General features: G+C 48.6%; 1 protein-coding gene across 6 annotated transcripts in view; it reads left to right on the forward strand.

Moving 5' to 3' along the window:
• LOC147452143 (uncharacterized) overlaps positions 1 to 14,285 on the forward strand; it is an 80,867-nt gene that overhangs the window by 41,177 nt on the left and 25,405 nt on the right. For all 6 annotated transcript variants that reach the window (XR_015188875.1, XR_015188872.1, XR_015188874.1 and 3 more), the window contains exons 5-8: positions 949 to 1,021; positions 1,107 to 1,178; positions 1,308 to 1,414; positions 1,489 to 1,518. Coding sequence is in view for 2 of the 6 variants with exons in the window: in XM_086517945.1 (XP_086374071.1) it covers positions 949 to 1,021; positions 1,107 to 1,178; positions 1,308 to 1,414; positions 1,489 to 1,518 (282 nt within the window). In the remaining 4 variants the exon portion in view is untranslated. The remainder of the gene's footprint in view (positions 1 to 948; positions 1,022 to 1,106; positions 1,179 to 1,307; positions 1,415 to 1,488; positions 1,519 to 14,285) is intronic.

The raw sequence follows: 14,285 nt of genomic DNA on the forward strand, positions 1-14,285 counted from the left end.
ATTACACTGCTTGGGCCCTGAAAAAATCCGACCATGTGCATCACACCTTGAATTTTAAAAATAGTATAGAAGTCAAAATATTCATGTGCACAAAAATAGTCGTATTTATTTAATTCATCACCTCAGCAGCGTGCATAAAAATAATCATATTTATTTAGTTCATAGGCTAAGCAATTGTAGCCAACTTATTGGCAAGCCATATATGTAAGATATTGATCCAATATTGCATCACCCACAACCAATGTTTTGAAGATCATAGTGATTAGTGGTCTCTCGTAGCTCTCCATCCATGATACAAAATGTCCTTGAACATTTGTAAGAGAATGTTTTGAAACTCTTAAGAGAGCAGTGCAAGTTTATAATACAAAAGTCTATAAGAAATTTTGCTGAGATGCACTAAAATTGCTGCTGCAGTATTGGACACTTATGATGTCAGGGGGGGTGTGGCAGCATTGAGGTGAAAGCATACATGTTGAAGTGGATTAGGTTATTTAGTCTTGTGGATTCCTATCATGAGCTTCTATTGCTTTTTCTATCAAAAGTGAATCTGGGCATGGCTGACACATGCATCTATCTATGTTTTCAAATATATAAGTTTTTGTGGTCACAAGAGAAATTTGTATTATCGTTTTAAATCAAGATGTCTATTTGTTGGTGGTGTTATTGTTTTCTGCAAGAGCAAACCTGTTTGCATAAGTTCTTGGTTGAGCCTAGCATATCTTGTTGACTGGATCAAGGGAAAAGAATGAGCAAGGAATGTTTAGCTGAACTTAAATACATTGGAAGGAATGTAGCCCACACACATTTACTTTTACTGATAGAGGCTAAGGATGTGAACAGTTGCCTTGAGTGAAGAAATTAGGAAGACCATCTTGTCGTACAGTTTTCATTTGTAAACGTACACTATGTATACCATGGTAACTTTGCAGCATTTTGATGTTCTTCCAGGAAAAAGAAAAGTCCATCACTTAAAAGTACACCTGTTTTTGGTAAAGGTTTCACAAAAGCTGGAGTTCAGGAGGTGCTCTATTTTCGTTCGAGCAAAGCATCTTTCCGGTAAAGTTTTGTGTTTGTGGCACAATTAATGTCTTTTTTTGTGTTTGCAGTCTGATTCACGTCGAAAGAGCAGATTGTTTCCAGAACTACACATGCATAAAGACTCTCCTGGTGCCTCTAAAGTGTGTATAAAACTTAAACATTGCAATTTTTATGAAGCTTACAGTAAAGTTTGCTTCTTTTCTAGTTCCTGGTTCACGGAGAGTTCTCTTTGATGTAGAGTGTTGAAATAGAATATGAAATATGTACAGGATACCGCCATGGAGCTTTCTGACGATGAAGAGGAAAATGGGGAAGAGGATGTTAAGGCGAAAGGTCTTTCAAGGCATCCTTATTCCTTGAGGAGCAATTTTGAAGGGTAATGATGTAAATTGCTAAAAGAGAAAAGTCACGTGTTTAGTTCTTCTATGACATACATCATTCTTGTTGCAGGAGAGAAGGCTTCAAGGTGACTTATCCAAGGTATTGCTATGAAGTAATGAAAAATCATGGAATAAAGTTTATGCATTGATTGATTTACGCTGATGAGTTGATTGCGCATCTAAGAACAGGTCATCAATAGCTATGATCCATCTATGGCGTGGGTCACGGGTGTTCAAGCCTCCTAGGTGGCTTGGGCATCCTCCCAATTGAGCGCCATTTTTTTTGATGTTTTGACTAGATTTGTATGGCTAAGATTTTATTTATTTGTTTTAAATTTCTTGTTTGCACACAATGGAGTTATCGATAATATTTCTAACCAACAATTATAATAGAGCCTTAGAGAGATTAGCATCTCTCTTGGAAAAAAGATAATAAACAAGCAAGGATGCTCTTTCGACGCCTTGTATGAAGGAAGAAGTGAAATCTCCTCGCCAAACTTTAGGCATAGCCCGCTATGCGTAGTAATTATCGCACTATCATGATTGGCCACGGTTTGACAAAAAATTATAGATCTATTTTGGAACATGAGTTGACGAGGCACTGACAAAGAGCGATGGGACAAGTTGGCTTCAGAATTGAGTACACCACTTTGGATCATATACTCACTTTGTGAGCCTTGATTGAAGACGAACTTGCTCGAGGAAGGAAAATATATTGTTGTTTTGTGGATTTTCATGATTGTTCATATGCCTATGTGCTTAAATGATTGTACGGCGCAAGTGAGGGTATGAAACTATGACCTGCTTGATCATGCGTGTCCTTCTAGAGGATCCCAAAATGCTAGGCTAGATCCTAAGCTAACTAAGATTGATGTTGATCTGAAGGAGTAGCATGTCCTCTTGGCTCTAGTGCAATGCACACGTGACATGAAACTCGGTAAAACCGAAATTATGACGATCATGTTAAGAGTTTTGCATGCTATCTCTTGGTTTTTGTGTGTGGGGGATTTCTAGATTTTGTCCAGGTTTGCCACTTGATGCCATGACGGCTTTTATGCTGTGTGTCCTGTTTAGGCCTTATTTTTTATTTATTCCCACATTTTTGGGTCTGGGGTATTCGGATATGGGTCTGGCATTTTTGTTAGCCCTTATAGTGGAAGTGGGGACTCCTTCATTTCGGGAGTGTGCAAAGCCTTATTCTCTTTGGTGTTACCAGAGTTTGTCCCTGTAGAGCTTGCTCTTGTGTGTGTGTGTGTCTCTCTCTCTCTCTCTCTTTACCTGTAGAGCTCTCTCTCTCTCTCTCTCTCTCTCCCCCCCCCCCCCCCCTTCACGTTGCCTTGTCATCACACCTTTCCGTTGCACTTTGACTTGTTATCAAAGCCTAGGCTTGATGATGAAGTGAAACCGGCCCGTAGAGCGGTAAACTTTAGCTTTCACTCGGTTCTTTACTTGAAAAATTTTACTTCAACTTTACAACACAGAGAAACTTGCAAATGAACCTTTAACTGGAATGTCCTAACCACCTGTTCGTGGACAGAAGGAACTTGTCTTGCAGCCCAACGTGAGTGCAACATGTGAGTGCTCCTTGCCCCGCTTGGACGAACAAGGGACCTGGGCTTGAGTCTCAACAAGCTCTATTGCATGAGACGGTTGCCTTGTCTATTGTTACATTGGCGACGCTTGTAGATATTCCATAAACCTAGGATTCTGGAATCTGCACCAATCGAGAGAACACATTCACAACAACAACCAACTGTGTCCTGAACGCATCCTTGTCTAGTTGCCCAGTCATAAACCCTTGACCTTGTGGAGCATTCAAATCAACAAAAGGTACAAACAAGGTGGCCGTGAATTCTCACCACACTTAAACACTGGAGGAGGAACAACCTGTCTGTCCTGTGAAGAGGAACCCTCTTCCCTGGCGTCATTTGTCTTGTCAGCCATAGTGTAATTCCGAGTTCCTATGCTCCGTCTTTGCCGCAAACCAACCCAGGCTCACTCTGTAAGGAAAAAGTGATTCTGTCCCGACGACGGAACCATGAAACCGGCCGGTAGGGCGGTAGACTTTAGCTTTCACCCGATTCTTTACTTGAAAAATTTTACTTAACTTTACGACACAGAGAAACATTGCAAATGAATGTTACTGGAATTAACACTTAGAACAAACCACGGCTTGGCAGCTAGAGTGCCACCGAGCAGATAGTAACACCCTGTAGGCCCCAAAGACTGGTGTCCTACGAGTTGTCCCGCTTTTACGGGGCTAAAAAATGGCCTACTCTAGCCCGATTTGGAAGCATAACCGCAGTAGGAGGCTTCATAGATAAAATCCCCATGCAAAAGGTGACTTTCCCGGTACATACGAGCACTTTCCAAAACCTGGCGAGAATTTGCAACACGCTGAATTCTTTGTTTTGCTCCTCGAAAATGCACGAGATCACCCGTACAACTATCCCATTGTTTCCCCGAAGCTCCTCCGGGTATAAGGGATCAATTAGGGTCAAATCCCTAAACCTGTAAAAATACACAGCAGGCTGTATTTTATTGTTTGGGGCTCTGTTTCGCGTGCCGGTGCATTTGTGGCAAGCCCTCGTACTCCCACACCTGTAGGGCTACTTGCCCTTTGAATTGGACGAGATTTCTCGCATGAAATCTCTTCGATTCATGTGTACCTGCGGGGGATTAGCAATTAGCTAATCCAACACCTGGACAAGAGGCTCTTGCCTCGGCATACGCGCATGAACCCACACAACTGTACATACAGATGGAAAGCCTTGGAGCTGGGCATTAGGATTTTGTATTCAAAGGGGGGGGGAGACGTGCGCAAGAGCGGAATCATTTTTTTTTTTCCGAGAAAAAGATCCTTCTATTAGTTAATGAAAACTGCCCATAGGGCTACAACTGCAAGAGAGGGCTACAACAAACATGATGGGGAGACTCTCCCAATGAAAGAACAACATATATACAATGAGGCTAAATCAAGAGATGGGAGGAGGGAAAAGCCACACAGGTGGACGGTAGTGCCATCTGAGCACACCCTGGACAATGGTGTAGAAAGGCCCAGGGCGCCAGAGTCGAAGGAAAGCCTCACGGCGCTCCCGCATGCCGGCGGAGCTGCCCTGTAGTCCCTCAAGCTGTCCTCTGAGAGTATGGATCAGCTCTAGCCAAAAGTCACGAACAGTCTCTGTTGGTGGCACAGGGCGAGCCTCAAAGTGCGGAAACAGCGGGCCCGCAAGATGAACCAAAGTGTCAGGCCATTGATGAGCTCCCAACACTCCTCTCTCTCACTGCTCCACCTCTGTGGAGTAAGCTCTGTAGCAGGCTGGAGTGAAGGTCGCCCCCCTTGTATCACTATCATCCTGCTGGTGGAAGATAGCTCAAACTGAAGTGCCGGGCCCGAGAGAGTGGACCAAGCCGCTGCCCCCCAAGTGTACTGTCTAGCCGTGGAGAGAGTAGGCATTAACCGAAGAACTCGTAGCCACACCTGTTAGGCCGAGGGACAGTCCCAAAGATAGTGTCGTTGACTCTCCACCAAATGGTCGTAGGTTGCACATGCGATCGAGAGACCACTATGCACTAGCCAGCTCCCTACTGTTGTAGCTCTGTGTGCGACCAACCACTGAAACAAGGTGACGCGCCTCGGCTGTCTGGAGTCCCACAGCCTCTCCCAAAAGGCTGCCAAGAACTCGACTGTGAGGCCCTCCTTCTGCCAATGACGTGCTATAGCGGGGCGGGCCTCTCTCTGTGCTGCAAGTATATGACGTCCAAGCCGAACAGTGTACTGAAAGAAAGGGACTCCTGGGTGGTCTGCAGAAGAGAAGGGGTCCCTCCATAGCCACTCACCAGGATCCCACTGCACTCGTGCCAGTGGACAACACTCCCAAGCCCGTAGCCTCTAGTGTCCAGTCTCAAGAGCTGCTGGGTTAGGGTCTATGACGTAAGTCCTTCCATAGATGCCCAAAACCCGGATCCGTTGGAAACAACACTCAGCCACCTTTGGGGCCTCTACTACAACTCGCTGTAGTCGTCCCCCACCTTGAAGCTCGAAGAAAAGGGCTGGGACAGTCTCTGAGTAGGCCTTGACTGAAATGAGAACCTCCAGTCGTGTGAAGGCTCCCATCCACCGGGGTGCTACTGGCTCGAGAGGCGTGAGCCACTCAGCTGGAACTGAGTCTGAGATGTCCTGACACATGCTCTGCACCCCTCTCATGCCCTGTAGCTGGAAACCTTGCACCTCCTCTGACAAACCTGTGAACTCTAGCCAGTCACCTAGAGAGCGCGCTGGGCCCGTTGCCATGGGACCCCAGGAAACATGAGGCCGACTACCAACCAAGTGGCCTCTCTGAGTGCTAACCATGGGGTTCCAGACGAGGGGCTGCCGTAAGTGCTCCTCCGTGCACGTCGGTTGTCTCTACTTCAGGCCACGTCGTAAGAGCTCCCAAGATCGAAGCAAACTCACAGCGAAGCGTCCTCCAGTCTCCTGCTCAAACCAACTCTGGTCATCTCTGTAAAGATCCATCTGGTCGAAGGTTGCCAAGGGCCTCTTGAACGAGGCACCCTGGCACGAAGCCTCTGTAGCAAGAACTCCTTCCAGGGCTCCTCACGTGGAAGAAGTCCTCTGACTATGAACTTCCCAAGAAGGGCTCTGCTTTGCTGTGCTAGACCAATGATCCCAAGCCCTCCCTGAGAACAAGGAAGCGTGATGACCTGCCAAGCCACCTTGGCTCGGGCTATCTGAGTGACACGTCCTGACCAAAGGAAGTTCCTGATCAGCCTCTCTACCTGGCTGATAGAAGAACTCGAGAAGATCCAGCAGGAAGTGATGTACCACATAGTCGCCAACAACACCTGGTTGGCAACTACTACTCTACCAGCCAGAGAAAGTCGTGCTGAGCTCCAATGTAACAACTTTCTCCTGATGGACAGGAGAAGGGGAGCAATCTGTTGCTCGGGAGACAAATCCAGACCAACCTGACAACCCAAGTACCGAACTGCAGTCCCTGGGGGAATCCACCTGAAACTGTAAGGTGCAGCGGAATGAATGTTGTATTTTCTCAAGATTAGTGATCTTTATTGCTCAAGGTTCCTTTTAGTTCTTAGGGAAAGAGAGAGCTTTCCGTCTTATGGAGAGTGCTATGATCACGAGCAAAGTGAGTGGATATTGTGTGTGCAAGTGAATGAGACTTAGAGAAGGAGAGAGAAGAGATACGACACCCGAGAGGTTGTAAAACCCTCCTCCGAAGGCCCCACTCTCGTTGGCGAGAGTGGTCTACTTTGATTGCACAAAGGTGTACAATGCGAATGCAATGGGACTATGCCAATGACGACGACGGTGATGACACGACTTGATGGCTGAAATCTGAGTTCTTCTATTCGTTGAATTGTGGGACTGTTTCGGTGGCTGAAAATGACTGTTTTGGCTGCATTTTTCGAGGCTAAACTTGGGGGTATTTCTGCAACTGAATGGGGGTTGATCTGCTACTGTTCTACTGCTGAAAACTGCTCTTTGGCTGCGTTTTTGGATGGAAATTCCTTGCTGAAAAACGCTGGGACTGCAGAGGGTTTCTTGCTGAAATCTGCAGGTTTTCAAATGCTTAATGACTCCTTACCCGGCCATGGTGATCTGCTGCCATTTGCTTGATGAAAACCCTGATTTGGCTGAGGTGTGTCTGGCATTAGTGGAGGCTGATGTCATGCTTGTGAAAAACGCTAGCAGAGATGAGGTCCCCTGCGATGGTGAGGATCTGCAATGGTCTGCTAACGCACTGTGGTTGATGGCGAAGACTGCAAGAGAGAGAAACGCCAATGGTGGGGATCTGGCCCGGCGAGGATGAACTCCAAAACGTTGGGTGTGCTGGGGTTACTGCTGAGAAGTTGCCTGTTGAGCGGGAAGCTCCTGTTGCCTCTTCTACCATTTAGTGCTTTGCTTATATAGAAACTTAGCAAAATTGCCCTACCTACTTTTGTTGGAAAGTCACTTAAAAATAATAAGTGAAAATCCCAATAAATAGGAAAATAGGCTAAATGCATTGGAAAATTCCCCTAACTGATGCTAATGGATTCTGATGGGAATTCCGATGATCATGCTGTGTGCAACCGGAGGATATGCATCTAAGCTAAGTGATTGGGCATGCACGGTCTACGAATAGACTCACAAAAGTGCCGGATCATTGCTAATCTAGACTTGACTGAACTGACTGAACCCTGCTGTGGTGTAGCTTGTCCACGAACACATAGGGTTGGGATGTGTCACGTGACAGAAACCCTCTCCTTGCATCCAATCTGGCACAAGAGCACTACCAACCGAGAAAGCCACTGTCTTTCTCCAGTTGATCAATGCGCCCGATGCACAACAGAAGGTCTCCAAAGCCTGCTCACATCTGTGAAGATTGGCTTCCTGGCCATCTAAGTACAAGGCTCAGTCATCGGCAAACTCAGCGTCCAGTAGCTCATCTCCCTGAATAGGGAGTGCTAAGCCCCGTAGACCAACCTGCTGTGACACCAAAAATCTGCTCATCGCCTCCGCATAGAACAAAAAGAGAAAAGGGGCAAGAGGACAGCCCTGTCTGACTGAGCGTGTAAGCATGAAGCGATCACCTCTACCTCTTGCCAAAAGCACCTGACTGTGAGCCTGTCTGTACAAGGCTGACACCCCTCTGATCCAAGCATTTGAGAAGCCCATCCTGCGTAGAGTGCCCTCTAGAAAGTCCCATTTAACTCTGTCGTATGCCTTCTCAAAATCGAGAAGAAGAATCACGAGGTCCTCACCACGGAGCCGTGCCAGGGCAGAAGCCTCCCAGAAAGTAAAGATGTTGTCAAGGATACTGCGTTCCTTGACAAAACCTGTCTGAGTCCCATGTATAAGGCTCTCTAACAGTGGCTGAATCCTCGAACTCAGAGCCTTGGCAAGAATTTTGTAGATTGAATTGAGGATGGTGATGGGACGTCACTGATGAATCTCATCCAAGGAGCCCCTCCTTGGGAATGAGGTAGATCAGGCCCTCACTCATGCTGTCAGGCATCACTCCTGTGTGCAAAATGTATTGAAAAGCACTACAGAGATCTGGGCCAAGCAGGTTCCAGTACTCCAAGAAAAAGCTGGAAGTCAACCCATCCTCACTTGGACAGCTACCACGGGGGAGGGCCGTGAGAGCCGTGTGCAGCTCCTCCAGCTGAAGTGGCATCTCTAGCCTTTGGCGCATCTCCTCAGTCACAAGACATGGCATCTGTGCCCAAACCTGCTCCTTGCATGCATCCTGCCGCTCTAACTGGGGCATAGCAGACAGTAACTCGCGGTAAAAGTCAGTAGCAACTGCACGCATATCCTCGAGCTCACAAGTAACTGACCCATCGGGCCTCCTCAACTGACTGACCTTGGCATGCAAGTGCCGAGGTCCCACTGTCTCAAAAAAAGCACCAGTCACTTTGTCACCCACCTGAGTCCACTGAGATGCCTGTCGGTGGAAGGCAAACTCATGGCGCCTCTCCTCTGTGCTAGCAAGCTCCTGTCGAGCCTGCTGTAACTGCTCCTCCAACCATGGACTGTCTGGATGCTGCTCCTGCATCCTCTGTAGTGAAGCAATGCCTTGTCTGAGACGCTGCTCCGCCTCTCTCGCTGCAGCCCGGCGAGCCAGAGACTCCTGAAGAAAAAAGTGGCTAAGCTGAGCCAGGCTTGAGGCCACTCTGTCTGCAGGAGAATCCTGTCTGTCCATGCCCTCTGTCCAGAGAGTCTCTACCCTCTCTCTGAGTGCCGAGTCCAACAAAACCCTCTCTGGGATGCGGAGCATCGTGTTGCCACTCCTCTGCCTGTCTGCCACTGTTGCATGGTCCGAGAAGGAGGTCCCTGCCAAGATGTCCACTGATCCTCCCAAGTCACTGAAGTGGTCACCAGTGTAGAAGCAATCTATCCGCTATAGATTCACTCCTCCCACTCTGCGTTCCGATCTAGAGAAGGCAAGACTGTCTGGGGGCCTCACAAAACCAGAGTGCTGCCATGTATCCGAGACCCTCAAAAGTCATACACAACCTCTCCCAAGCAGCCAACTCGACTCCATGCACAGTAGCATGGCTGCCACCAACCCTGTCAGAAGGGTCCTCCAACATGTTGAAGTCCCCTCCTATGCACCAATGGTCTGCTTGCGGCGGCAAAGACTCAACAATCTGTGACCAAAACTCTGCACGAGCACTCGCCACATTGGGCGCATAGATGTTCAGGAAACCCACAAGGCCACCCTGAACCTGCATAGTAATCCACCGAGCCCTGCTTGGCACAATAATCCCTCTGCCCATAATGGCTTGCTGCAATGAGTCCGCAATAGTCATACATATCCCACCCTAGATGCCTCCAGGTCCAAAACCAGCTGACCAAAAGGTATCATATCGTCCACGCAAAATCTGACCATATCGCCGAATGCGGCTCTCACACAGATGGTGCTCTTGAAGCATAAGGAGATCAATCTCTCTTCCCACAAGACAACGCTGAAGCTCCTGACGCAATCGGCCCTGCTGACGTTGAAACTGGGGCCCACCTAGTCCTTGCACGTTCCATGAGACGATCCTCATGGGGAGCGAGAGAGAACAGATGCTGTCGTAGCAGCTAGACGAGCTATCTTCGAGGTTGGCTTGGATGGGGAGTAATCTGCATCCGAGCGTCCTCTAGATAGGCGTGATTGCAGTGAGTGCCTAGCCCAAGCCCAAGCAGAGCGAGCCATGCGTAAAGCAACCTCCTCTGTCCAGGAGTCCTCATGAATGTATACATAACAAGGCAAACATTGCGTATCAGCAAAGAAGTACACCACAATGTGCCTACATCCTGCTGAGTCTGGGGTGTCACCGCAAACTTGGCTAATGGCCACAAAGTCTGCAGCATATCTGTAACTCCAAGTTCTCCCATGTGGTGAGAGAATTCTAGGACCTGTGTATGCAACCATCCCAACACTGAGTCAAGGGTCCACTCAGACTCGGCCCTGCCACAGAGGGGGAAGGAGAAACCAACTGTTGAGTCCAAGGCCTCTGTCCCCCTAGCGGCAAGGAACAAAGCATGGGAGGAAGAGGGGGGAAACTTTGGGGGGGAGAGGCTGTCGAGGGTGAAGCGGAGGTGGGGGCTGGTGCAGGGATCTCCTCTTGCTCAAGAGGACCAAAGCGGTTCCCCGTGGGAACCCACTGCTGCTGAGTAGGTGCCTGAGGGCCACTCTGAGTGCCAGGTTGACGCTGTGGCCCCTGTCGTCGTTGACCACGGGCCTGCTGCCACCCCTCCTTCGTTGGAGCCCCAGGCTCGGAGGGTGGCTCTGCATGTGTGCGTTGTGCCTCTGACTGTGGCTGCGGGCCAGCCCTGGCAGGCTGGGGCCGAGGCTGAGGTGTAGGTCGTGGCCTCCTCCGTGGACAGGCCTTTGCTAGATGGCCCATCTGTCAGCAAATGAAGCACTGGTTCGGAAGGCCTGAGTACTCCACACTCTGTCTAAACCAACCCCTACTCACCCGAGGCAAAAGGATAACCTTCGGGAGCGTGTGGGTATCTCTGACCAAAACTCGAACTGAGGGAATACCAACCGCCTTGGCAGCTACTGATGCTGTCGTACGAGGTGTCTCCAGGACGGTCCCAATGGCGGAGCCTATCCTGGATAGAAGTGGTAAGTACTCCCTCCGCAAACCCGGAAAGCAGACTGAGATGGGGATGTCTGCCTCCTCTACTAGAACATCCGAAGCCAGGTCAAAACCATGTCGCCACTGTCGAAAGTGGGCGCGTGATGCTCGGATGGCCAGTGGACTCATAGCTATGACCTTGGACGCCATCTCGGAGGTCTCAAACTCGATCTGATAGTAACCCCGTCCGAGAATGTGGGCATCCAAGATCTTGCCCACCGCTGCGAGAAGGCGGGCCTGGAGAGATCTCGTAGCTCTCCTCTGCTAGGTCGGGTGCTGAGAATCTTGCAGATGACCGAAGTCGCCTGCAATCGCCCTACCTCTGTGGCAAGGCTCGCTTGCTCTGTCGGCGAGAGAGCAAGTTGAATGGTGGGCTCAGCGGGGTTGGGCGAGGGGGCTTCTGGCGAGTCCCTCTGTGGCGAAGCTGGAGCCTCCATCTGTGTCTACTGCTGTGGCGTAAGAAGAGGTCGACGGGAGGACACTGCAATCAGGCGCACAGAGCACCGCCCCAAGGATTGAATCAATGCTGAAGGGGCCAAATTGCAGGGGCTGACGGGGTGAAACCCAGGCGGGCGGGCAAACAGGCCCGGGGTGGGGACAGCGGGATGGGGCAAGCGGGAGCAGGAGGGGGTGACAAGGGCGGCAGTGGCAGGTAGGCAGCGCGGGGCAGGCAGGGGGCGGCAGAGGCGGGCAGGCAGCGGGGCAGGTAGGGCAGCGGGGGGGGGAGGCAGCGGGCAGCGCTTGGGGGGGGCAGAGGGGGGAGCGATGGTGAGCGAAGGGAGCAGCAGCAGCGAGCTAGCGGGGAGTACAACTATGGTCCGCGAGAGCGAATCATTGCGCTACATAAGACAAGGGAGAAGGCAAGCTTTCCATTAAAGTTGTGATCACGTGCACCCACTACTCACACACACATTGTAGTCACTTATGGAGCAAAAATACAACCTCCACTCTCAAATTGGGCGCCCCCTCTTTATGCTGGATTGGCAATTCCACCTGGAGCTGCCATGTGTCCCTTATGCCTTTTTTGAGTTAATTTCCTAGTACCCACCAACTTATAAAGTGTAGCTCGCGAGGGGCCTAAATGACTTTGAACTGAGCCTGGGCACCCTTTTACTGCGTGGATTTTAGTGCCGACTGGCCCGACCATCTTGTGGCGACCTACCCTTCTTGATTGCGAGGGAAATTCTCGGCCGCCGACCGTTTTACATTGGCCACACAATGTGGGGCCATTTGTGACTTCAAAAAGAGGGTCCCAAAAATTAAAGAAAAATCAAGGGAAAGAAACCAACAACTAAGGTTAGTGGTTACTACAGCCTTGTAACACGAGATATCCTCCCCTTTAGGTAAGGAAGAAGAAGTCGACGCTACGGATGAATTCAATGCCACTCTTCCCCTATCGATGTCTCTTGTTAGTTCCTGCTCTCCCCTTGCTTCCTCTCCTTCCACCACCCACCTTCCCTCAATAGACTAGTTTTTTTTTTCGAGCAAACCCTAAGCTTTTTGCTCAATTGTTTGGCGATGAACTATAAGATTTTGAGCAAAATTGTCAAATTTTTGTCAAGGTTTATAATAGTATTAGAAACAAAATTAGCTTCTCAAACACTGTTTATGTCAAAATGATTAATAAGTTGTAGTATGATTTTCATTTGAAGATGCAATTTTTTGAATTTTATCGTAATTTTTCTAATTTATAATATATTTTCTAGATAAAAAATTACAAATTGGCTATAAAAGTTTATACATTTTACCTAATGCTCATATTTTTGGCAACAATATGTAAAATTTTACACCTAGTTATAGCCAAAACCCTAGGGTTCAAAGTGTGTTTTTAGCCAAGTTAGCGATATATAGCCAAAAAAATTTACCCTGGCTACCATCTCCTCCTTTTTCACCAAAGGTCCTCGCGATATTGGTCCATCCCTCTTAAAAACCCAAAAAGATGTTCTTCCTTTCTATCTTGAGCGGCCTCGAGGCATCCATGCAACCACCCTCCAAGTCGAGCCACTAAATCCATGCACAAGGCCACAATCAGGCACTGTGAACACCACCTTGGTGGGAAAACGCCCCCTCTTGTGTGGAGTTGGCCACCTTCAAGTGGACCGCCCAGTAGGTGTGAACACAACAGCCCGTGTGTTACGTCCAGTATGGGCGCTTGACTAAACTATGTCCGGCCAATTGTGAACATGATTCTATGGTTAGGACAGTTACGGAATCCTATAAATAGAACCCTAGGCTCATTGTGAGCTATCTTGTGTGATCACTACACTTGGGACTCTAGGCCCTTGGCAACTCTACCCGCACACCCATATTGGTGTGTGCTTGGTGTTTTGGGACACCAGCCCTTGTGGTAGAGGCTAGCTCGCTGGCTGCAGGTTCCCAGTCTCGGGGGTGAGCATGTATTGGCCTTATGGTTGGGAGGTGAGCGTGATATCTGCTTGTTTATGCGTGAGTATGTTGGTGTCATGTCATGTGTGCAGGATGGATTTGGTGAGGGACTAACATTGGTATCATAGATTCTTTTTGCTGTATACATGAATTGGCAACGTGTAAAAAATCACTATAGCTCATGAGACCGTGATGGTCTAGCCCGATAAGCTCTCTATACTTTGTACCTATGCGGTATGGAAGGCTACTAGCAAGAGAGGAGAGCAAGGGGGCACATGCTAGCCGGTGGTGAGAATCTATGGTATTTTTTTGTCTATTTGTGTTTCCACGTGGATTTTCATGTGTGGAGGATTGATGCTAGTTGTTGTCATATGGATGCTTTGATGTGTCTATTTCAACCTCTCCGTTACCATTTCGACTTTGAGGATGCCTTTGGGAGTTCCACTCCATGGGCATGGCAGCACCATGTGTGTGAGCATGACGCAGTGAGAGACATTTAATGTTTATGGTTTATGTCACAAACCGCTGACCCATTGAGCCACTGAAGATCCAGAGTGTTAGGGCTTCCGAAACCTAACATGCAATTCCGACTGAGGGGCCTAAACTCTACTAGAAGCAAAAAAAGGGTTTACCAACTTGTAGATCATCACGGAGTGGCCCAAATAATAATTTGGGTTAGGACTGAAAAACAATTTTGCATTGACATGCTGATGTGGTAGTTTGGATTTCCTTGATTTTCGATGGCAGCTTTTGGGGTGCAGATTTTGGTCTAGATGCTTTTAGAACCTATTGTTTCTCATGCTAATGGTTTTGGATTGTCCAAGGGCCTTCAAATATGAACTA

Source organism: Adiantum capillus-veneris, chromosome 8 (assembly GCF_014529385.1).
Source record: "Adiantum capillus-veneris isolate H3 chromosome 8, ASM1452938v2, whole genome shotgun sequence".
NCBI lineage: Eukaryota > Viridiplantae > Streptophyta > Polypodiopsida > Polypodiales > Pteridaceae > Adiantum > Adiantum capillus-veneris.